Here is a 24082-nt window from a genome sequence, read left to right on the forward strand (position 1 = left end):
ATCAGGGGTTTAATAACTGCTAATTTAAATGATTTTGGTGCATAGCCAGTGCTAAGGGAAGAATTGATTATTTTAGAAGGGGTTCAATTACTCCAGGACAAATCTGTTTGAAGAAACATGTAGGTAAAGGATCTAGTATGTAAATTGATGATTTCGCTGAAGAGATTAATGAAGAGATTAATGAAGTTAGGGGAGTAAACTCTCTCTCTAAGGGGAGTAAAACATTCTAATCATTGATCAGATGTTGTTATATTATCATCTACAGGGTTAGTTATTAAACTGTATGGTTTTAATTTAATAGCCTGGATTTCACATCTAATATTTTCAACTTTACCAATGAAAAAATTCATGAAATCTTTGCTGCTATGTAATGATTGTGTGCCTGTTTCTGTGGTGGTTTTATTCCTAGTTAATTTTGCTACCGTGTTGAATAGAAATCTTGAATTGTTTTTGTTATCTCCTATTACGGTGGAGAGATAAACATTTCTAGCATCACTAAGAGATTTTCTAATGTACTTTTGACTCTCCTTCCATGCTGTTTGAAATACTACCAATTTGATTTCATGCCATTTACGTTCTAATTGTCGAGTGGTCTGGTTTAAGGTACGCGTTTGATCATTATACCAGGATGCTAGCTTTTTCTCTATAATTATTTTTCTTTTGAGTGGAGCCACTGTGTCTAGAGCGTTGACTCTAAGCATTCAAGTCACCTGATCGAGTTCCCGGGATCAGACGGTGATCCAAATCTAATAAGTGTCCCTGGGAGGTTATTGCTGAAGCTCGGTGCAGTAGCTGACGTGAAAGTACGTTTTACATGGTAGCGAGGCGAAGTGCAAATATTATGATCAATACGTATTATGAACGAGATAATAAGATAATGGTCTGAGACAACTTCAGACTGCGGAAAAATTACAATATTTTCTATATTTAATCCGTATGTTAGTATCAGTTCAAGAGTGTGACCACCATTATGAGTAGGTCCTATTACATTCTGATTGACCCCTACTGAATCTAAAATGGACACAACCACTGTTCTCAGAGGGTCTTCCGGGTTATCAAAATGAATATTAAAATCACCAACGATTAATGCTTTATCTACAGAAACAACCAGATTTCAGATAAAATTTGCAAATTCACTAAGGAATTCAGTATATGGCCCTAAGGGTCTGTAAATAATATTTAGCAGAATTGATTTATTTTTTGTGGATACATATGTCATAATGGTAATGTGCATAACTGTATCCAGGAAGACTGGCTTCATTTAATGCTATGTACTTGTTTGGTTTAATCCAAGTTTCCGTTAAACACATTATGTTAAATTCCTGATCAGCAATGATTTCATTAACAGTAAGAGATCTAATATTTAATAGTCTTAGCTTCAGATCAAAGGTGCTGGATGTGCATTCGGTATGATCTGATTTTATGTTAATTAGGTTACTAAAACAAACTTTCCGAATTTTCTATGTATTTGTATAGCTCGGGGAACAGACACAGTCTCTATAGAATGTACTCCAAGTGCTGAACTATTAATTGAATGTTGATTTTGATAAATGTTGTTATTGTTGGAAGATTTACTTACGGTAGGTAGTCACATGGTGTGTAACGTCTTGGGCAGGTTGTCAGACAGTAATTCCACTCTGAGGCTACTGGGATGCAGGCCATCAGCACAGAACAACCTAGAACTCTCCCAGAACAGATTCCAATTATTGACAAAGAGCATATTCTGTTCATTACACCAAGAAATTAACCAGTCAAAGCGAGAAGGCTACTGAACCTTTCAGCTTCACGTTTGTATGTGGGAAGAGGTCCAGAGACGATGATCTTCTTGGTGGGCTATCTGCCTCATACCATCTCAGTCAGGCTGCAGAAGTCCCTCTTCAGAACCTCCGTCTGCCGCAGCCTGATGTTGTTCACCCCCATGTGCAGCACGATCACTCCAATCCTCTTGTCCATCTTCAGGACCCTGGTACCTGTGCAGTGACATCAAGGACACGAGCACCAGAAAAACAGTGTGTGTGCACCTTACCCTTAGATGAAGCAATGTGGACGTCCCGCACAATGGAGTCCCCGACGATCACAGTGTTTGGTCTGGTCTGACGGAGAGGGGTGAAGCAGTTCCTGGTTGGGATCTCGAACTCTGGGGGTGGTGGAGGGGGAGAGGGCCTTGCCCATGGTATGGCCCACTCCTTCCACTGCTGGTGCACCCAAGGTCCAAGGTGTGTTGGCACCGGCGTGATGGAGGTCTTGGCTGGATATGTCTTGGGTGCACGCTCCCTGCACAGAGAAACACATGGCATAGAGGGGCTAGGAGTGGTAATACCACGCTTTGTGCTTACCTTGGATTTGTAGGAGGAAGCACAAGCTGTTTCCAGCACGGTTCTTCGCTCCTGCAGCTGGGCATGCTTGTCGAGTAGGCCGCAGATCTGGTTCTACACGGCCTCCAGTTCCAACAGCACCATGTGCAGCTCGAGTGAGTCCTCATCTGCACTCAAAAGTGGAGAAACAACCGACAAATTTGCTTTTAAAACAGCAGAAAATAAGATAGATGTGAAATGTAAACAAGGCTAGCATTAAGGTGATGCTAGCGGGCTACAAGCTAGTCGCGGATGTTTGTAAGATCTGATGAAAACTTTTGTAAGATATTTGTATTTGTAAACCAATATTTTTTCAATAAATGCTTGCCTTTGTCTTTGGACACAACCCCCAAGCATGGCTCCAGGGGTGGGTCCCGGTAATGCTTATCAGGGCAGAGTACACTGGGTTTGTAAAAAAATACTTTTAATGGTGGTCTTTAGGATTATTTTTGTCTGACCTATCCATTCAGATCTGTTCACCACGCAAGCTCCCAGTGGTCCAGTCCTGAGTTTCACTGAAGAACACAAGTCACTCAAGAATACTATTATTCAAGGTGGTTATTTATTCATCTTCACAAACCACTTTATCCTGGTCAGGGTTGTGGTGGATCCAGACCTTATCCAAGTATAGTGAAAGAATATATGCATTCACAAGGCAAGTTCCATGGTCACTTCCTTGGCTGAGCATCTGTTTTGGGTGGCTATGTTGGCCCTATGTTAGTTTTTACTAACTTGGGTTTCTGTTCTGATTATTTGCCAATCATATAGCTAAGCTGATAGGCAAGCTGTTTAAAGAAAGGAACATCAGACATACGTGTAACTATGGTTGTGAATAAAATAACATAAACTATGGTTGCGTAGTAATAGGTGAAATACATTGTCAGAAGCAGCAGATCTAGTCCTGAAGATGAAAGCTGAAGTTCTGATCTATCATCTCATTCACCTTTTGATATCAAACCCAAATGTACATTATGTTTGGTGTATAGTAAAAGCAAAAGAATTGGCTTTCCAATACTTTTGGATGGGACTTTATATTATTAGCATACAAGACAAATTCTTAGATACAATATCATGTGAGTTCTTCTTAACTGTCTTTCTTACTTTCATATATTTTCAATAGTAGGTAAACAGATATAAGTCCTATATAGCCAGTCTAAGGGGTTGTGTGGCTATTAATTTTTACTAGTGGAGCAATAGACCTTATTTTAAAAAGTAGTGGACTAATTCACTAGTTGTCTTTTTTCATAGTTAAAGCAAGAACTGATTAGTGCAGTGCACTTCATACAAATATACCTATATACAAATATACCTGTAACTAAAGTGAAAAGATTCCATTAAAACAACAGAAAATAAAATAATACATACTTTCACAGTATAGACTTACATAATGTGTATGTCACGATCTCGCCTGCAGATGGCGCTGAGGCGGTGACATGCCCGGAGAGCCGGAGGGCACGCGCGTGCACGAACCAGAGCAAGCACACACTTGGGGATTGCGTATGAACTATGGAGACTTTGTTTATAATGGACATGTGCGTTTGTTTCTGTTCTGTCTCCTCCTTGTTTAGTCATTGGTTGGTTTTCGAGGGTGTGTATTAATTCTTACCAGCTGTCGGCGTTCAAAGTAAATTACATTTGTTATTTAAACCCCTTGTGTTGCGGAGCACCTCGTGCAGTATTATAACTGTATAGACTCCATGTATGTGTTAGCTACCTAGATGCTAAGCAGTAGTGTCTCCATGTCCTGGTCTAGTTTCATGTTTCATGCCTCGGTTCTAGTTAAATGGACAGACGCCAAGTATATGTGAGCTACCTGGATGCTAGCGGTTGTGTTTTCGTGCCATGTGTTTGTTCCATGTTTTGAACCTAGTCTCATGTTAGTACCTTGATTATAGCTTTTCTTGTTTAGACCGCGTTCCCTGTTTATGTTCTGGTTGTAAATAAAGACATTTGTCTGCAATTGCTTCTGCATCGAGTCTGTATCGCAACAGTGTAGTTGACTATAGAAATAGTTTCATCTAGTTTGAAATATTACATTTAGACTGGTTTGTTTTTCCATCATCCTGCATACCTGTAAAGCCTGCCTTGGTGTTTTTCTGAACCACCCCAACAAATCAACATCCCCACAACGATGAAAAAACTTTTTTTCTGAAGGCCTTATAGAAAAATCTTTAGATCTTGGTATGGTGACACCACACACCACAATAACAAAGGGAACACAAGACACCAGATACGAGAAAGGATAAATAAGGCAGGTTCCACTTGTACTCCCTAAGCAGGTTCTGATCACTGGCACACAATCTTGAACACCTGATTCTATGGATTTGAAGGTGTACATTTAGGGGTGTACTTACTTTTTCCATGTGACTGATCTGTTTTGTTTTTTTTTGTTAATTTAAATTGTGAAAATTACTACAAAATGTCAATTTTATGTCATTTGATAGAGTGTAAGAACTTTATTAATAGACTCTTTCAAAGAGGATCAAATGTTTGCTTGTAACTTTGTTCAAACAAGTTCATGGGGTGTACTTAATTTTTCACATAACTGTATGTATGTATGTTTAAATAAATAAAAATAATAATAAAAATGTATATATATATATATATATATATATATATATATATATATATATATATATATATATATATATATATATATTGTTGATATATATATTGCCCATCTGGCATCAACAACCATGCCACAGTTAGTCACAAAGATCACACTTCTTCCTCATTCTGATGTTTAACTAATGTGAACATTAACTGAAGCTCTTGACATGTATCTGCATGGTTTTATGCATTGTACTGCTGCCACATGATTAGCTGTTTGGATAACTGCACAAATATGTAGGTGTACAGATGTTCCTATTAAAGTGGAGGGCAAGTGTATATATAAGGATTATATTAGAAGTGATTGTATGTTTCAATAGAACATGTTGCCCCAGTGAATGAGTGAGTTTTAAGATTCCCTTCTATTAGGAAATGCAAAAATTTATGGAAATTAGTTACACTTGCTAAACTATTTGGTGGTTTATTGAGATAGATTGCTTTGTGAAATACTGCACAAGTTGGGCCATATACTCTTGAAATAGCTACTAGTATCGCTGAGACAATAATACCTTAATGGGTTTCACCTGCTACACATTAACAACCCACTTTAAAAAAAAAAAGAAAAGAAATGAAAAAAAAGAAAAGAAAAAAAAATACACATACGGCTGGTTGTCTTTTCTGTTTGTTCAAAAGGTTTATTTTCTTTGTTGTAAACAAGCAAACCTAATTTTAAAGGCTGAATTACAATACTGTGTTTTAAAGGATCTTGACATTACTTTTGACATTTCCAGGTCAGTCAGATTAAGATCTGTCAGAAGATGAGTAAATCAGAAAAACCTCTGTCAACGCTATGGGGTAGGTGGCTTGGCTGTCTTTCTTTATTTTTAAACATTGCATGACTTTTCGGCAGGTTGTTTTTTTTTCAGCCAAATCCTCTTGCTTTTAATTTAGGGTGTGAACTAAATGATTCAAACAAGCAAGAGTCTTTCAAGACTGATGACACAAATCATCAGCACCAGCTTGCATTAAGAACGGTAAGTTCTATAACTGTGACATGGGCTAGTTTACTTGTGTTCATATAGCCAAATGAAAAGTATATTCTTTCAAATCTCTCAGATGTGCTTGGGCCATACTGTGAAAGATGAGTTTAACATTGTTGAATTAGTTTCTGGGGAGGGTGACAATGCCAAAGGTGTACCAATTGCAACTCTACATGCCAAGTCAATGCCTACAGTAAGTGAACTCTTCCTTGTCTTCTGTTTTTCTGTTAATGAAACCTTTGAATTGATATTTCTCATCAATGTTGGTCAGGTCAACTTGTCTGGCTTAGACTTGCATCCACCTGTGACCTTTAGGCTGAAGCATGGCTCAGGCCCTGTATTTGTTGGTGCAGAACATGTAGCCTGTGAGTTTACACTGACCTAATTTAACTTTTTAATTTCAAAAAAGGCATTGTACAGTAGCAATGAACCAATACTCTTCTAGTGGAAGACTATTCAGATGAAGAAATGGATGATGAGATGGAGGAGGACGTGGAAGAAGAGGAGGAAGATATTGAAGAGTCACCTGTGAAGAAAGTCATAAAAGATGGTGGAGGAAAAGTAAGGCCAAATTTCAAATTACCTTAGTTTCATTTATTCAAGTTGCTTCAGTATTCTGACAGTAGTCTGAATGTTCTTTTTCAAGAGAAAGAAGCCAGAAAAGGGAGAAGATGAGGGGTAAGCTCTAGAGCTCTTTTCTGTATTAAATAACAACTTTAGCATGCTACTTTCCTACTAAACATCTAAATGTGTGTGTGTAAAATAGTGAAGCATCAGAAGGTGAAAATAATCCCCCTAAAAAGGTAAGACTAAAGTGATTTTGATCTTGCTTATCTAAAATTTAAGTTGTCAATTTAACAGCTGTTCTTTCCCCAGGGAAAAGGAAGGGGTAGAAAGCCAATGGCTGCAAAGGTTTGACCAAACAGGAGGAACGATAAAATGATAATAGCTGAACTAATTAATTCAAAGGAAACTATTCTGAAGCAATTGTAAAGCCTTTTGGGGTATAGATTTTGAAATGCTTACACTTGCATTGCAACTATATCTTGGCTTTTAGTAATAAAACTGCAAAAGAAAAGTTTCCCATTTGTCAGCTGTGAAGGGACTGTATTAAATAAACCTATACTGTTTGTATTGAGTGAGATGGTTGACTTGTGTTCTTGTTTCAAAGCGTTGCTAATCTGAAGCAAGTTCCATTTTTAACATAAAGGAGTGATTGTTGAATTAGTTGTTTTTTGTGTGTTGGGGGTTTTTTAATTAAAAAAAATGTATGTACCACAACTGAGTTTGTGTTGCATTCACTCGCTTTTAAATTTTAGTGTGTGTGTGTGTGTGTGTGTGTGTGTAAATACATGAGATGCACCGATGTATCAGCCAATAGTTTAAACATCTGAGCAGGGCCGATTATATTCTGTCAAGCAAGAGTGTGGGGAAAACGCATAGATTTTGTGCTGTGTGTAAAGATGATGACAAATCTGTAGTTTGTAACCTCTGCACTGCTAAAACTTTACACAGGAAGTGAGTGGCAGTGAAGTGGAAGTTTTAGCATAGTCCATTTTTAAAAAATGTTTTCCTTTTCTCTTTCCCCGGCACTGCTCGCTCACCCTCGCGCTGAATTAAAGTGCCAGTACACCCTTGAAAGATTTAAAGGAAGATGGGTTGACAAAGCATATATTATACGGAAATATTTGTAGAGTAGTGTGTCATATCCAGTTAATAAATAAGTTTATATATTACCAGTTTGATGTTCAATGAAGTAGAAATGCTTTTGTTTGTGGTGAGTGAATATGAGCCTACGGGGAGGGGATTTTTTTTAAAAAATTTTTTATTTTTTTTTTAAAGAATTTATTCAATGTTAATATGCTTAACATTTCAATAAGTTAAGCAATCTTACTTTAACACATTAAATTCTGAAGGTTAATGTTAATTTGAGTAATGTTTTCTGTTTGAGACCAGTTACTGTGAAACAACTTGTTGAAATGGAGAGTAGTTTTATTAGCATTTCTTTCAGAATTATTTTTAATTAATTTATGAGAAGGCATGAAAGGCAGAACAATCTGTTATCTGTATCAGCTGAGAAATTTAGTATTGGTGCATCTCCTAATATAAATATATTTGTCTATATAAAATTGTGTGTGTGTGTGTGTGTGTGTGTGTGTGTGTGTGTGTGTGTGTGTGTAAACAAAAATAAAGGTTAGTTTTGGGCCTGACCCAAATATGTATCAGTAATTACTGCTAATGTGGATAACTACCTACATGAGTGTTGCTGTAAAAGACAATATGGCAGCTGAACAACTGTAAGGTTTCCAAATGCTGCAATTTAAGTATGTATTTTTTTTTTTTGTCAATGCTGATCTAAAAATTGCCATGACTTATCTTTCATGCAGACTAAATACAGTTCCAGAGTATATGCTTTATTTTGCCAAATCAGTTATTTATGAAATTAACAAGTTGATCATTTAAATTATTTTATGAAATGATTTTGCTGCTGGTTATTGAATATATACAACATTGTTTCATTCAAATCATTTATTATTCATGTGTACAGAGTAGAATGTGCAGCATGTTCATTGTGATTCCACATTCAGCAAGGTGGGTGACTGCATGCTGGGTAGAATGAGTACTACTTGTGCCTTTTCTCACGTGTAAAAGAACATTTTTAGCAACTAATGACTGAAACTAGTCAAGTCAATTTTGATTCAACTGAAGAATTTATTTCCGCACTGCCTCTTAGAATTTGTAATAAAATGTCCACTGTGGAGGGGAAAAGTCCTCATCCAATTCCTTAAGTTCAGTCAACCTCCGCTTTCTTCAGATACTTTTTCATCACTGAATTTACATCTCCCTCACTTCCTTCAGCCTCCAGCCTCTTTTCTTGTGGTCCAATCCAGTGCTGAGTGCTTTCAGAATCAGAAGCGTCTGAATCAGAGTCCTTGCACAATGCCCTGGAGGGTGGCAGTTCTCCAAAGTGCACACTTAGGGTGCGACGCTGACCCCCTCTGGAGCTGCTACTTGCTAAGCTGCTTATTGATTGTGATCTACGGATAGCTGGGACAAAGTCTGAGTTGGTGTCCCCTAAATCACTTCCAACAGTCACTTTGTCAGTTTCAGGATTTCCTAAAAGATGCCGATTCTGAAAGACAAGTGGCTCTGACCCAAGTAGGGTCTCACCACCACCTTCAGCAGTCAGACCCCTGAACAGCTGATGGCGGACTGGATGATGGGTGCCTAGGCCAGGCAAGGTTTTGGTACCAGGGTCCCCCTCCAGTTCCTCTGGGATAGAGAGTTTGGAGATTTTCACAGAAGACAGTGTGGATGTGGCTGAAGGGGCTGATGGCATGGATTCAGACAGGGAGTGCAGGCTGGAAGCATGGGTCAGCAGAGGGCTGGGCACTTTAAGGATGCCTGGATGCATTGTTTCCTCCAGGCCCTCCTTTGTGTCTGGCAAGAGGCTGAAGGCTCGGCGACGCAGGTTAGAGGCTGCTGTGGGCTGGTAAATGGGTAGTGACACTGTACTGCCTTCATCCACCTCTGAACTTTTGTCCCACCCAGTCCGCTTTTTACGTAAGCCCTCCAACAGCTCAGATAATGCAGTTGAGGATGATGCCCTGGGCAGAATTCTAGCACTTCTAGCAAGATCATCCTCCAATTCCTGAGAACATGATCTGGTAAAGTGGAAATGGAAGAAGTCCATTGTCATTTATTAAATACTAACAATACAATAAAATAAAATAAAAAATAATGGGTCTAAAGTAATTACCTGAAGCTGTAGGTGCTCATTGTGTCTGTGACTGACTGGGGGCCAGATGTGTTTCCAGTATAGGAAGAGACTCCAACCCCATAATCCTTGTGACCACCATGTGGCACCCCCAGCCACTGCTGAATGCCCCTACAAGAGTCCTCTGTGCCAATACTGGAGTGCATGCTGGATGTGTTGTCCCTGCCACAAGAACATAGTGTTGTTTAGAGCATTTTATTTTAAAAACCCTCTACTTTTGCATTGTCAAACACAGGAGCTGGTAATTCACAAACCCAGTAACAATCGTTCATCAGCCACATGTGTACCAGCATACACATTTTGGCAAGACTGAAAGACTTTGACATTGCCTTTGATATCCTCAGTAATACACAGCTGTACATGTGTATTAAGTGAACCATGGGCTCATTAGTAGAGACTCCTTGTCTCTGAAGTACCATCGATATTGGAAGTCTCTCTGCATGACTTGCTGATTGGAGAGCAGCTTCAATAGTGTTGAGCAAAAAATGAAACATGGTCTCAAGGCCTGCCAATATCCACAGATCCTGGGGGTTCACATTTAAGTGGACAACACCATTACAATGTTTTTCAATTGCTGTGATAAATAAATGTGCCATTCAAATAAGCAGTGCCAACCTGGCTTTATCATGGCACTTTGGCTTGGCTTTATACAGTACGTCTAGCAGCATTTAGCAGAATTCAAACTTCATTCACACAATGCAAATATGTAAACATACACACACAGGGTTTTTAGATGAGTAGTGGTGCTTTCAGGATACAATGAGATTCAAACCCATGAAACCTTTATGACCAAAAAGGTAGTAACTACTAAGTCCTGCTAGAACATGGTAACTGTGCAAAGTGCTGCCATCTGCTGCAATGCTGTTGGATAGTTCTATGACATTTACATTTTTTGGTTATGGGAAATTAAATCTTACCCTTTGTGAAGCCTGCATCTGACTGATTAAATGTAACATGGTGGCCATAATAATTTATGTTCATTTGAGCTTCACTGAACTTTTGATGCCACGTTGGTAGAATTCTGAATTACAGGTGAGGACAGTAGTGTGAATGTTTTGTAATTAAGTTATCCAGTAAACATCTTAATAGTTATTCTCGGAAGTAAAAGAATAAGTTTTGTCTGATTATAGTCTATCAGCTACAAAGAACTTTCATCAATCATCTAGCCTACCATATAACATATCTAACATTATCATTACTTAACAATTTCTATTATCTAGGAAGCTAATTTTGTTGTTTTGTCCAAGGGAGATAAAAAAAAAAAAAGCATTCAACATGCTAAGAAAAAGCAGTTCTCCAAGGAAAGGCAAGGAACCAGCTGAAATACATAAGTAATTATAACTCCTATCTATGCAAATTAATTTCAGCTGGGTTTGTAAATTGATGTCTATACAAAGGCTTTTCATTACCAAAGTGTCACATAAGAAACATCTCATGATGGGTAAAAGCAAAGAGCTCTGCCAAGACCGTCACAACCTTATTGATGGAATCGGATAGAGACGCATTTCCAAACTTCTGAATCCTCCAGTAAGCAACATTGGGGCCATTATCTGCAAGTGGAAGCAACATCACTCTGTCATCAACCAGAGCCAAGGACCACTTGGACACAGCGGGTGCCATCATCACAGAGAAAACAATAGGCAATGTACTCCATTGCTCACACTCACCCCAGCAAGACTCCATTACTAAAGAAAAGGTATGACAAAGCTCGGATAAAGATTGCTACAACTCATTTGGACAAGCCTATGAAATACTGGGAGAGCAAAATTTAACTTTTTTGGCTGTCATACTACAGACCATGTTTGGAGAAGAAATGGCACTGCACATCACCCTTCAAACACTGTACCAACAGTGAAGTTTGGAGGTGGAAGCATCATGGTGTGGGGCTGTTTTTCATTGCATGGTACTGGCAGACTTCATATAATTAAAGGAATGATGAATTTAACAGAAGGTTCTTGAGAAGAATCTGCTGCCATCCACCAGTATGATGAAGATGAGATGTGGGTGGACCTTCCAGCATGACAATGATCCAAAGCATACAGCAAAGGAAACTCTCAGTTGGTTTCAGAGGAAAAAAATCAAGGCATTAGAATGGCCCAGTCAATCGCCTGACTTGAATCCAACTGAACAAGATTTAAAGACAATATGTTTAGAAGAATGGGCCAAAATCACACCTGAATATTGCGGCTGATTAATTTCTTCATACAGGAAGCATCTTGAAGCTATCATTACAAACAAAGGCTTCTCCACTAAGTATTAAATAAATTTCCTGTCATTACACTTTAGTACACATAACTTCGTTGATGGATTTTAATGTTGTGAATTCTTTATATTTCTAGATTTTTTGAGTTAATATCAAAGACGTGAAAATTTCATGTGAATAGCTTCATTGGAAATATTTTTTACTGAAAAAAATGTTGATGCGTCCAATACTTATTTCCCCCACTTTAAAAATTTATTGAAAAACAATCAGAAACATTTTAAGGAAAAATAAAAAAGTTATGTTATAAAAATTTTTTATAAGTGTGCACACCCTTTGATAATTGGGGATGTGACTGTGTTCAGAATGAACCAATCACATTCAATCTCATGTTAAAAAGTAATTATCATACAGCCGTCGTCAGTGTAATCAATGAAATTCAGGGTATGATTACTCCCAAATAAAGACCAGCTGTCTCTTTAGGATTTTCTTGACCGATCCTTGGCTTCATCTGACATCTGAAGCCATGGTCTGCAAAGTGCTTACAAAGCATGTACAGTATCGCATTTTTGATCAGGAGAGGAGTATAAAAGAATTTCCAAACATTAGATTCCTCATATGTATGGGCTATGGAGTAAGGTGTCTACACAGAAGCCCTTTCTCACACAAAAGCATCCAAGCTCAACTAATCACCCCAAACCATGTGACAAAATGTGTAATGGTCTAATGAGACTAATTCCAAAAGGTATGTATAGTGCAGCATGGTGGTGGGAGCATAATGCTTTACAACTGCTTTTATTCAGCCAGAACTGGGGCTTTAATCAAGGTGGAGAGAATCATGAATAGCTAAAAATGAATCATGAATAGCTACCAGTTGATTTTAGTACAAAACCTTTCACCTTAAATGTAGGAACAGATCTGAAATGATTTAGCTTAGTTTAATTCTTTTACTTCACAAAAACCTGCCATTTGAACAGCGATGTGTAGACCTTTTTAAGCCACTGTAATAAATATATAACTATTGTAATCACACCCACTCACCTCTTATTGCACTAATACTGAAGTATTCAATGCAAAAGTTCTGATTATGAACATAAGAAAGACCCTCTACTTAACATGCATCCATCCATCTTCTATACAGCTTATCCTACAGGGTCGCGAGGAACCTGGAGCCTATCCCAGAGAGCATCGGGCACAAAGTGGGGTACACTCTGCACATGGTGCCAATCCATCGTAGGACACAATCACTGACACTTTGGACATGCCAATCATGTCTTTGGGGGAGGAAACCGGAGTACCCGGAGGAAATCCCTGCAGCAGGGGGAGAACATGCAAGCTCCGCACACAAAGGGCAGTGGCGGGAATCGAATTCCCAACCTTGGTGGTCTGAGGTGAACGTGTTAACCACTAAACCACCGTGTGCCATTTAAGATGCATCATGAAATAAAATTTGAAAAAGTATTTGCCTACATGGTGGAGGGATGTGGAGGATTTATTTTTATTTAGCCCATAGCTTTTTGTGTTACAGTTATTGCTCATACTAAATATGCATTGTTCTCAATTATTGCTCTTTAGAAAGAACATTCAGGGCAAAAGATATGTAAAACTGATCATTTATCTTAATGATATCTTTTGCCATCCATTCCTGCATTGTTTTTTCCAGGATAAAAATATCCTGTTAATAAAAAAAAAGTTAATACTACTATGAAAAAGCTTTTGGGAAACTGGGGCAAGCATAGTTATACTAGGGTCTTTCTATAAAGGAAAAATAGTTATTATGTGTAGACCAAATGCTGCTGTATGCTGCTAAAAGTTAAAGCATAGCATCAGCCGACCACCAGCAGGCTTTCAGATGAAGTTAATCCAACAAGATCCTGTATCCCAGAACCCACAATGATGGCATCAGACCAACACACAAAACAGGACAGGGAAGAGGATGGAAGAACAAAGGAATGCATACATTTCTCTCTTTCTAGAGATGGACTCCACAGCAGTCTGGACACTGTGTAGCAGAGAGAGAGAGAGAGAGAGGAGAGAGAGAGGAGAGAGAGAGAGAGAGAGAAGTGTCAGAGCAGGTAAAAGAGAAGAGAGTCTCTAAATATGAGAAAAGCATGACAAAACAAGAGATAGAGATTAAGATTCAAGTAGGATCATGCTGACCTAAAGAAGAAATAAGTTTCACAATATTTCCTATTAGTAAAGGAAAAGCCCTATTTCCATCACAGTAACTACAGAAACTCTAGGAAGGTCATACCTTTCTGTGTCACTTTCATCACTAGACTCAACCTCCTCCAGGGCAGCCTGTAGATCAGCGATACGTCGGATTGATGTCTCCAGATCAGCTTGTAGTGTTTGACGCACTGCACTAAGCTCCTCCACTTGCATTTCCTCAGAAAAGGCCAAGAAATAAATTTCCCATCATTTTTTTATACTTACTTTTACATTCTATGTAAATAAAGCAGATAATGACTTTTTTTTTTTTTAAATTGCATCTCATTTCAACCTAAAAATTACTTGTTTAATAAGTTATTAAATGGCCTGGTTTTTGGCTTATACCACAATATTTACAGTAGAAGACAGTAGTAAAATTATTTGATCATTTTCTTTATTCTTTCTCCAACTCTGGCTCTAAGCTCCTGACCAGATGCTATCTGCCTATGATTAATTTCTATTGTCTCCTCAAGGTTATTGATACAAGAAGTCTCTTTCCACTTCTCACATCTCCATGACAACTGCACCCCCACCAGTGGCCTCTCCCTTTCCTTCTTCAATAACCTGGAGAGCATCACAATGTGTGTATGTCTGTGTATGTGGTTGATAGCAAATATATGATTACATATACTTGCAGTATATTAGCACTTCAAAAACAATGCATTTCATTCCCACTAATTGTGAATTTACTAAGCATCAATAGACATGCATCTAATTTTTTCAGTGTTGAATCTCCTCCTAGCCTTAACACAGAAGTCAAATTATATTACACACAGCCAGCTGTTTTATAGTATGAATACCTCCATCCTCATGTTTATGAATATGTATTTTTTTCTCTCTCAAGGATTCAATATCATCATAGCCATAATAATTTTCCCAGCCAACCTGCAGTATAGAGAGACGTATAGTGTACAAAAAGACAGAAGCAGATGCCAACATTTGTCTTAAGGCCACCTGTGTCTGATAGTTCAAAGTTAAGGTTGGTATTTGAACACATCATTGACTGAATGACTGAACATTCTGGAATCCAGAATAAGTCAAAAATATATTCACTTTAATGTAAAATTCACTTAAAGGTGTCTAGACAAAAATGCCAGTTTTAAATAAATGTCTTTTAACCCTTAAATGTATACGTGTTTCACCAATCATTATTACATATAATACAATAATAAAATACAACATATTTCATTATATTTTCACATTTTATTTGTCATTAAACCGATGCAAAAATTATATACACACCGTTAAAATTATGCAAAAATTATAAAATTATAATTCATGAGCCAAAATAGTGAAAGATTGTAGTATTTTCATTCAACTGTTTCAGTAACCATAACAAAATTAAAATCTTTACAATATTTAATATTTTCATAATTAAAGTCATTTTATCATGTACAATTGTCATTGTTGAAAACAATATTATCAGGTATTATTATGATAGACAAATGTGGCACCTTCTGAGCTTCACCCGGTAAATTCAGCATCTGGCTCATATTCAGGATCTGGATCATTTGATACGTTACTCTCAATAGGCTACTATCGTGTTCATAATCATCAAAATCAATATTTTGTCCTCTGACAGTTTCATCATCAGATCCATCATCAAACAACACTAATATTTGATTAGAAACTGCATAAATCACTGAACCATGTCAAGTTTTGTAACTTTTATGTCTGGGGTAATTATGTTTGACACATTACATCATCATTGTTTACCGAACATATCCACCTTGAGGAATAAAAGTGAATTGCACTTATTGAGCCATGAAAGATTCAGTATTGTTGCACAGAAAAATATTACATACCTCGGGTCAGTAGTGATCCTATAAACTTTTCACAATAAATTAATTATAAAGATATATTTGACTTTTTTTTTCTTGTTATATATAAATAGATTGAGGAATACTAAGAAGGTGAAAGTCTAATATGAAAAAATTAAGGAGGGGGAAGGGTACTGGATGACATCCTGGATCGCTTCCAAACCAAGGTGTGTGTTTAAGGGTTAATACAGAACTCTGTCATAATGATTACATTCCATTGCATATCATCTACCACACTGAGGGAGGTTAAATACAAGTATTTTCTGGATTCAAATATTTTTATTCAGCATTTTTTTTGGTAATATTTAGTGTTCTGCTCCTATTTTGGCAGTGTCAGTAAAATATCTGTTTCAAGGAAAAACTCTGTGTTGACCCAGGTTCAAACAGGAGAAAAAATCAAATAATGTGGAGCACCAACATCTAACCAATATGCCTGTCAGTTTTGAAAACTCCCACTCTTGCACTAACATTCAATCATTTTTTGTATTTGCATGTGTTTTGGCGGATGTGACTTTGGAGACAAAATATGTATTAGTTTTTAACTGCTACCTCCATCTAATCTTCACAAACATTGCTGACTATATAGTGCCCTCCACTAATATTGGCACCCTTGGTAAATATGAGCAAAGAAGGCTGTGAAAATTTGTCCTTATTTTTACATTTTTATCTTAAAAAAAAAAAATCTTTGTTAAATATACTGTAGGAGTGCTACAACTATTGGCACCCTTTTAGTCAATACTTTGTGCTACCTCACTTTGCCAAGATAACAACTCTGTGATGCCTGATGAGGTTGTAGAATACATCTCAAGGGATCTGAGATTATTACATTTACATTTGTCAGATGCCCTTATCCAGAGTGACTTATATTTATATATCTGAGCAGTCGAGGGTTAAGGGCCTTGCTCAAGGGCCCAACAGTGGCAGCTTGACGGTGCTGAGGTTTGAACTCACGACCTTCCAATCAGTAGCCCAATGTCTTAACCACTTAGCTTCCACTGCCTTCCAAATCCAAAGTCCACACTGGTGGACTCTCCTCCTCAGTTTACCCCACATGTTTTTATGGGTTTTAAGTAAGGGGACTGGAATGGCCATGGCAGGACCTTGATTTTGTTGTCAGTAAACTATTTTTGTGTTGATTTTGATCTATCTTTTGGATCAGATTGTTGATAGGTTTCATAGCATTGTCTATGTGTCTCAATTCTGAAGGTCTCTAGTTTGTGTCACGATGTACTGGAACCAAATTATTTTGTGTTCGTGGAATGTGTTGTTTTGAGGATTCCTAATCACCCTGCCTTTCGCCCTCACTCACTCTCTCTCTCTCAGTTTTTCTTCTTCCTCTTATTGTTATCTGGTAGACTAGACATCTTTAGTTCTTGTATCACTCGAACCTATGTAATAGATGTTCTGATTTTATCTGTGACTTGTTCCAATTGAGATAGATAGATAATAATAATAATAAACTTTATTTTATAAAGCACCTTTAAAAGCAGCTTCTCAATGCACTGTACACAAAATAAGCAGTACACAGAAAAGTAAAACATATAAAAGTTAATAAGAATAACAACGTTAATAATAATAATTAGGGATGCACCGATACCATTTTTTTCAGACCAAGTACAAGTACTTACATTTGGGTACTTGCCAATACCAAGTACCGATACGAGTACTTCACACTTTTTGGAATGCCCCACGTCTGAAGCATGTCATCAAATGCACCTGCTATGGCTTGGCCAGTGTGTGTTGCTTGTAAAACAACTCTCCTGGGAGTAAAATCCTCATCAATCCACTGTGCTGTTAAACTTATAAGAGACATTGGGCTGACACTGCTAGACCAAATATCAGTGGTTAAGTCATGCAGCTTTGGTGATGCGGTATCTGTAATGTGGTGACGGCTGGGAGTCTCATACTTTGGCTCAAGTACACCAAGAAGACGACGAAATCCTGTATTATGTACAACTGACAACGGTTGGTCATCAAGAGCAATGAACTGGGTAAGAGCTTCTGTTATTTTTACTGCCCGTGGGTTGTCTCTGGACATTTTCTCTCGCTTCTCCAGCATTTGCTGCAAAGATGGTTGTTGCTGTTTCCCACTGCTAACATTAGCAAACTCTTTGCACTCTGCGTTATGTTTGTTCTTTAGATGTTTAATCAAATTGCTTGTGTTAAATGAGCTATTTTTTACCCCTCCTCTTGACAGTTTAGCAGAGCATAGTTTGCAGTCTACTCTACTTTTATCATGATCACTTATCTTAAAATATCTCCAAATTGCTGACATTGCTCCTCTTCCGACTACCTGTTCAATTGACGAGAGGTTAGGCTATGTCACGTTGTCATAAAGTGGTATCGGTGCGGTTGTATCGGGGTAGTTTTACAAGTATGAGTACATGAGCACAGTATCGGGCCAACACCCGAGTACTGGAATCGGTATCGGCGCATCCCTAATATTAATAATAAAATAGACATCAACAAGCAAATGCAAGTTTAAAAAAGTGTGTCTTAAGTTGAGCTATAAAAATGCCAAAAGTCTGAGCTTCCCTGAGTTCAGGAGGAAGAGATTTCCAAAGGGAAGGAGCATAGACAGAAAAAGCTCTGTCACCCATAGATTTTAAGTGTGTTTGTGGAATAGTTAACAGATTACACTGTGAGGAGCACATTCTGCGATTGGGGGTATAAGGGATTAATAAACCAGATAAGTAATGAGGAGCCAAGCCATGTAATGCCTCGTATGTCAACATCATGATCTTAAAATAGACACGGAACCTGACTGGGAGCCAGTGCAAGGACTCCAAAACAGGAGTAATATGTTCACATTTCCTGGTTCCCATCAGGATCCTGTAGGCAGAGTTTTGTACATATTGCAGTTTGTTGACTGTGGATTTAGAAACGGCATTATGTCACAAATCGGAGGTTGAGCCAGAAGCAGGTGCAGATAATGACATTTATTAGAAGCAACGTACCGAGAAACAAAGACACTAAGAAAACTTGACTAAACACACTGTGGCAAGAAACAAACACCGAGACATAAACAACGTGAGTCAAACATGGAACACAGGGTCTAAGACAACGAAAGACAAGCTAATAGTGCAGACAAGGACTATATATACCCATGAGTGCTCATTAACCAAAACGTGAATCAGGTGCAGGTGGTCATGTGACATGTAGTGCAGTGCAGTGGCTGATGGGAAGTGGAGTCCAGAGCTTCCTGATACGTGACACATTACAGTAATCCAACCGAGTGACAACAAATGAATTTTTCACCTTTTCAGCCACAGAAAAGTTTAGCATAGGGTGCAGTCTAGCTATATTTCTGAGGTGAAAAAAGAATGCTTTAACAGTGCTCTGACCAAAAGAATCAAATGTAAGGCTGGTATGGAAAATTACTCCAAGGTTCCTCATCTTACTTTGAGTCTCTAGAACAGAGGATACATCAACATCAACAAGGATAGATAGATACGCACCATGGGTGCGTAGAAAAACAAACACAACAACACCATACATATAAACCATCATAAATAATCACAGGCATAGAGGGGAGAAGGGAACAAAAAGAAAACATCAGGATCATACAACAAATTCCCGAGCATAAGATGGCATCACAATGGCTGATTACCAATGGTGGAGAAAGTTATCATCACACCATGTACTAAAATGTGCTATGGAGCATTGATACTCCAAAAAAAAAAAAGGAATCATTGTCCTTATTAAGCAATGCAAGAATGGCAGTATCATCTGCATATTTAAAGTAATGAGTGGTGGTGACTGGACTCTGACAGTCATTTTTATAGTGAATATAGAGAAGTGGACTAAGTACACACCCCTGAGGGGCGCCAGTGTTGAGAACAATAATGGGCGATAATGCATTGTCCACCTTTACCACTTGTGGTCTTTATAAGTTCAGTAAACTAGTGGTGATGGAACTTGCAGACACTACAGTTTCTTGATTAGCTGATGACAGTGAATTGAGATAAAGGCGGAGCTAAAGTCAAGAAAAGAAGCCTGGCATAAACACCAGGATTATCCAGGTGTTGAAGAAGACAGTGCAAGGGACAAGCCACTGCATCCTCTGTACCTTGCTTCTGCTTATATGCAAATTGGAGGCAATCCAAAAAGGGTGAAACATATGGAAGCATAATGTTTTGAACCATTTTCTCAAAGCATTTCATTATGTTCGACGTTAATGATACCGGCCTGTAGTGATTTAACTCTGTTGGATGAGGTTTTTTGGGAACAGGAATAAAAACTGATGTTTTCCATGTGACTGGTATTGTTGAAGTACAAAGTGATTGAAGAAAAGGAGAATGAAGAATGGGGGTTAATTCCAGAGTGCAATTTTTCAAGACCTGACCTGGAGTTCCACCTGGCCTGGGAGCCTTATTCAGTTTTCACCTAATTAGCTGGAAATCGATATCCTGCTTAGTTGGAAGGGACTCCTAATCAAGCTCTTGTGAAGGCAAAGAATCCAAAAGGCCATCACACTCTGCTGAAAAATCAGAAGCATCAAAATGGGCATAGAAATTATTAAGATTAGCAGCAATGGTGGTGGGATCTGGTACAGAAACAGTCTGTTTAACGGCTTGCCCAGTAAGAGACCTGACTCGCTGAAAACCCTGTTTGGTGTTCATATTTGCAAAGTCATGCTCCAATTTGTTTTTATACTTCTTTTTAGCCATAAATATTTCAGTTTTGATGTCCTGGTGTCTGATTTTGAGACCAGCAAAGTCCTTCTGCTTAAAGGCAAGTTTTCTCTTGTGGACAAGACAGAATGACAGCCTCACTTCCATCCTTACCGTCATGATGGAACTTTTGATGAGACGCATTTACTTGCAGCAGAGTTGTGTGTTTATGAGAGTTGGGGAAATCCTAGGTGGGATTATGAATACATGATACGTCTGGGTTATGCATGTAATCCTGTTCCCTGAGAAAGGAACGAGACATTGCATTTAGCATAACAATATGGGAGCGCCTCTCACGCGCGACCGGCATCTGAAACTTGTGTAAAATCATGCCTATTTATAGGCCTGCCATGATCAGTGACGTGGTAATCAAGCGCATCGTGTGGTATAAGTATGGCACCTGTGAACCGTGCCATCAGCCTCTATTATCTGAAGCGAAGACGCAATTCACAGGCCTGCCCCGGTATGACAAAGCTACTCAACATCTTGTTCCCTTCTCAGAGAACAGGGTTACATCCCCTTTCAAGGGGAACTCGACGTTGTGTTTAGCATAACCATATGGGACGTGAATACTCACTCCGTCATACCGAAGGTATGGCCTGTTCAAAAAGACCCATGCCCGAGGGTTACTGCAAGACATTCGAGCCCAGGGTGGAATGAATATCCAGGCTGTAATAATGAATGAATGTGTGTGGCATAGACAACCCTGTAGTCGCACACACATCCTGTAAGGATACCCCTTTGGACAAAGCCTTCGAGGAGGCGACCGCCCCAGTGGAATGAGTCCTGCTCAGAGGCGTAGCAAAACCGCACACTTCATAAGTAATAGAGACTGCTTCCACTATCCAATTAGAGATGTGCTGCTTTGACACAGCATCACCTCTACTGTCGCCGCCAAAGCAGACCAGTAGCTGGTCCGACTTATGCCACTGGCCGGAGTGGTGGATGCAAGTACAGAGAGCCCTTACTGGAAACAGCAGGTGCATCCTCTCTTGTTCTGGTGTGAGTAACAGAGGAGGGCAGAAAGCCTGCAACACCACAGGGTGGGCAGCCGATGTAGGCATTTTAGGAATATAATCTGGCATAGGATACAGGAAGGCCTTGGCTAATCCAGGGGCAAAGTCAAGGCAGGAAGGTGCAACAGAGAGAGCTTGTAGATCTCCTACCCGCTTGAGAAAAAGCTTTTCAGAAGCTTCTCAGAAGCTTCTCAGAGGCTGATTCTAAGGGCTCAAATGGGGCACCTGACAGACCTTCCAGGACCACAGAAAGGTCCCAGGAAGGTATGTGCAGCCTGCAGATGGGCCTCAACCACCTGACTCCACGCATGGCCCTCGAAGTTAGAGGATTTTGCCCCACAGAGGGTCCATCAACAGGGCCATGGCTGGCCGAAATGGCGGCCACGTAAACCCCGATTGTAGAAGGAGCCCACCCCGCTGAGAAACGTTCTTGTAAGAACTCCAAAACTGTAGCTATTGCACAGTTCACTGGGTCTACAGTGGATCCCTGCAGATGGGAATCTCCCAAGAAGTGCCATCTAGCAGGGATATTATCTCTGAGAACCATATTCCAGCTGGCCAATAAGGGTCTTGGCGAACTCACGCTAGACCTTGTGCGAGCAGAGTGATTGGGGGAAAAGCGTACAGATGTGACCTCGGCCACATGTGCACCATAGTGTCCAGTCCTAATTGTGCGGGAGGAGTGAGGGCGAGCCACAGCGGGCCGTGTGTTGTCCACTCGGAGGCAAAAACATGCAGTCCTGCTTGGCCAAACCTCCGCCATATGGACTCCACCACTTGTGGATGGAGCCACCAATTCCTGGGCCTCAGCCTCTGCCTCAACAGGATGTCTGCCCCATATTCCCAGAATATACATTGCACTCATTGGCAAACTTTCCCTCTGCCCAGAGAAGAATTAGTAGCGGCTGCCTGAACAGGGGGCGTGGACATAATCCTCCCTGGTGGACAATATATGAGACCACCGCTGTGTTGTCTGTAAACACATGGTGTGGGAAACTCTCTATTCTCTATTCCCTTAGATATGTATAAGTATGTTTTGGTTATAGTTTAATTTCTGTCTTATGGACTTTCCAGACCTGTTTAATGTGCATGTCCCAGTAAACATGTCATCACAGGAACTTCGTATTTTCTGCTAGCGAACATATACCATATATTATCAAAACCTGTTGAACTTCTCTATCTGGCCTAAGATGTTTTTCGCGTATGTGGCAGACAGTTTAACTGCCATATTATTTCCACACAGCATTACGTCTACACCCGGCTATCTGTACCCCTGTATATAAATCTCTGTTATTCTACAGTAAATCAGAAGTCTTTCTGAACTGCTCTGAGTGTCAGTGTGTTCATTTAGACTCTCCAGGCCTGCATACGCTCAGTGATAAACCACATGCGCTAAGTCTTCTTTCAAATGAACGAACCAAGAGGCTGTAAAGGTGACGGAGGAAAGTCAAAGATAAAGCTGTTATTTGCTCTATCCCAACACATGGTGTCCTCTCAATTGAGGAAGAAGGAATTTCAGTGCTAGAAATATGGCCCAAATTTCTAGGCAATTTATATACCACTCCAGATGAGGGCCGCTCCAGAGACTGTGAACTGGACAGCTGTCTAAGACCGTGCTCCAGCCTGTGAGGGAGGTGTCTGTCATTACCATCTTGCGCTAAGGAGACACCCCTAGAGTGTGACCCAAGACTAGAAACCGGGGACACTAAAATTTCAGAGCACGTAGGCATCGCCGCGTGACACTGATTACTCGAAACCCCAAACTTCTCAGCCACCACTGAACGGTCTCCTGTGCAATAGGCTCATGAGCTCCAATAGTCTCCCAAGTTCCAGCTTTATCTTGCTCAGTGTTATAGGATTGAGCCTACGCATGTTGGGGATAGAAACACCCTAATCGTAGTAGAATCCTTATAACCACTAGAAAAGTTGTCCACTGGACTAGGGAAAGCATACTTTTCTGAGGTTCAACCTGAGCCCCAAGCTCTTCATATGGGTGAGAACAACATCTCGATGTTGAACCTCCAGTTCCCTGGATCGTGCTAGAATTAACCAGTCGTCCAGGTAGTTCAGTACATGGATGCCCAGGAGTCACAATGGAGCCAGAATGACATCCATGCACTTTGTGAAGGTGCGAGGGGATAAAGCTAGCAATATTTCTCTGTGGAAATATGCCCCTTTTATATCTATCGTCACAAACCAGTCCTCAAACTGAATCTGTTTAACGATAAGTTTGGGCATCAGCATCTTGAACCTGTATGTGCAAAGGATACAGTTCAGATGACGCAGATCTAAAATTGGCCGCATACTCCTCTATTTTTTGCGGACCAGGAAATAACGGCTGTAAAAACCTCCCTCCCTCAGGGAAAGGGGTACATGTTCTATGGCCCCTTTGTCCAAGAGGGATCTTACTTCCTGGACTAACGTCAGGCTCTGGTCTGTG

At 39.5% G+C, this 24082-nt stretch overlaps 2 protein-coding genes across 6 annotated transcripts in view; one reads left to right on the plus strand and one right to left on the minus strand.

The window, feature by feature from the left end:
* The first annotated feature begins 5556 nt into the window (after positions 1-5556).
* Positions 5557-7086, plus strand: npm2b (nucleophosmin/nucleoplasmin, 2b). Its single transcript, XM_017488807.3, has 9 exons — positions 5557-5597; positions 5696-5759; positions 5856-5938; positions 6021-6137; positions 6216-6309; positions 6390-6505; positions 6591-6622; positions 6711-6747; positions 6821-7086. Exons 2-9 carry the CDS (start codon positions 5723-5725, stop codon positions 6860-6862), a joined length of 558 nt encoding a protein of 185 aa, XP_017344296.1. The 5' UTR covers positions 5557-5597; positions 5696-5722; the 3' UTR covers positions 6863-7086.
* A 1338-nt stretch (positions 7087-8424) lies between these two features.
* The window catches only part of LOC108276812 (unconventional myosin-XVIIIb), a 123923-nt gene continuing 108265 nt past the window's right edge, over positions 8425-24082 (minus strand). The window contains exons 40-43 of one of the 5 annotated variants that reach the window (XM_053686686.1): positions 14177-14310; positions 13883-13924; positions 9705-9884; positions 8426-9609 (exon numbers count right to left, since the gene is read on the minus strand). In XM_053686686.1, the coding sequence (XP_053542661.1) occupies positions 8736-9609; positions 9705-9884; positions 13883-13924; positions 14177-14310 (1230 nt within the window). In that variant the 3' untranslated portion in view covers positions 8426-8735. Of the gene's footprint in view, positions 9610-9704; positions 9885-13882; positions 13925-14176; positions 14311-24082 lie in introns of all 5 variants that reach the window. The other 4 variants (XM_047161135.2, XM_053686688.1, XM_053686689.1 and 1 more) reach the window with 4 other exon arrangements.

This window comes from Ictalurus punctatus, chromosome 16, assembly GCF_001660625.3.
Source record: "Ictalurus punctatus breed USDA103 chromosome 16, Coco_2.0, whole genome shotgun sequence".
NCBI classification, from domain to species: domain Eukaryota; kingdom Metazoa; phylum Chordata; class Actinopteri; order Siluriformes; family Ictaluridae; genus Ictalurus; species Ictalurus punctatus.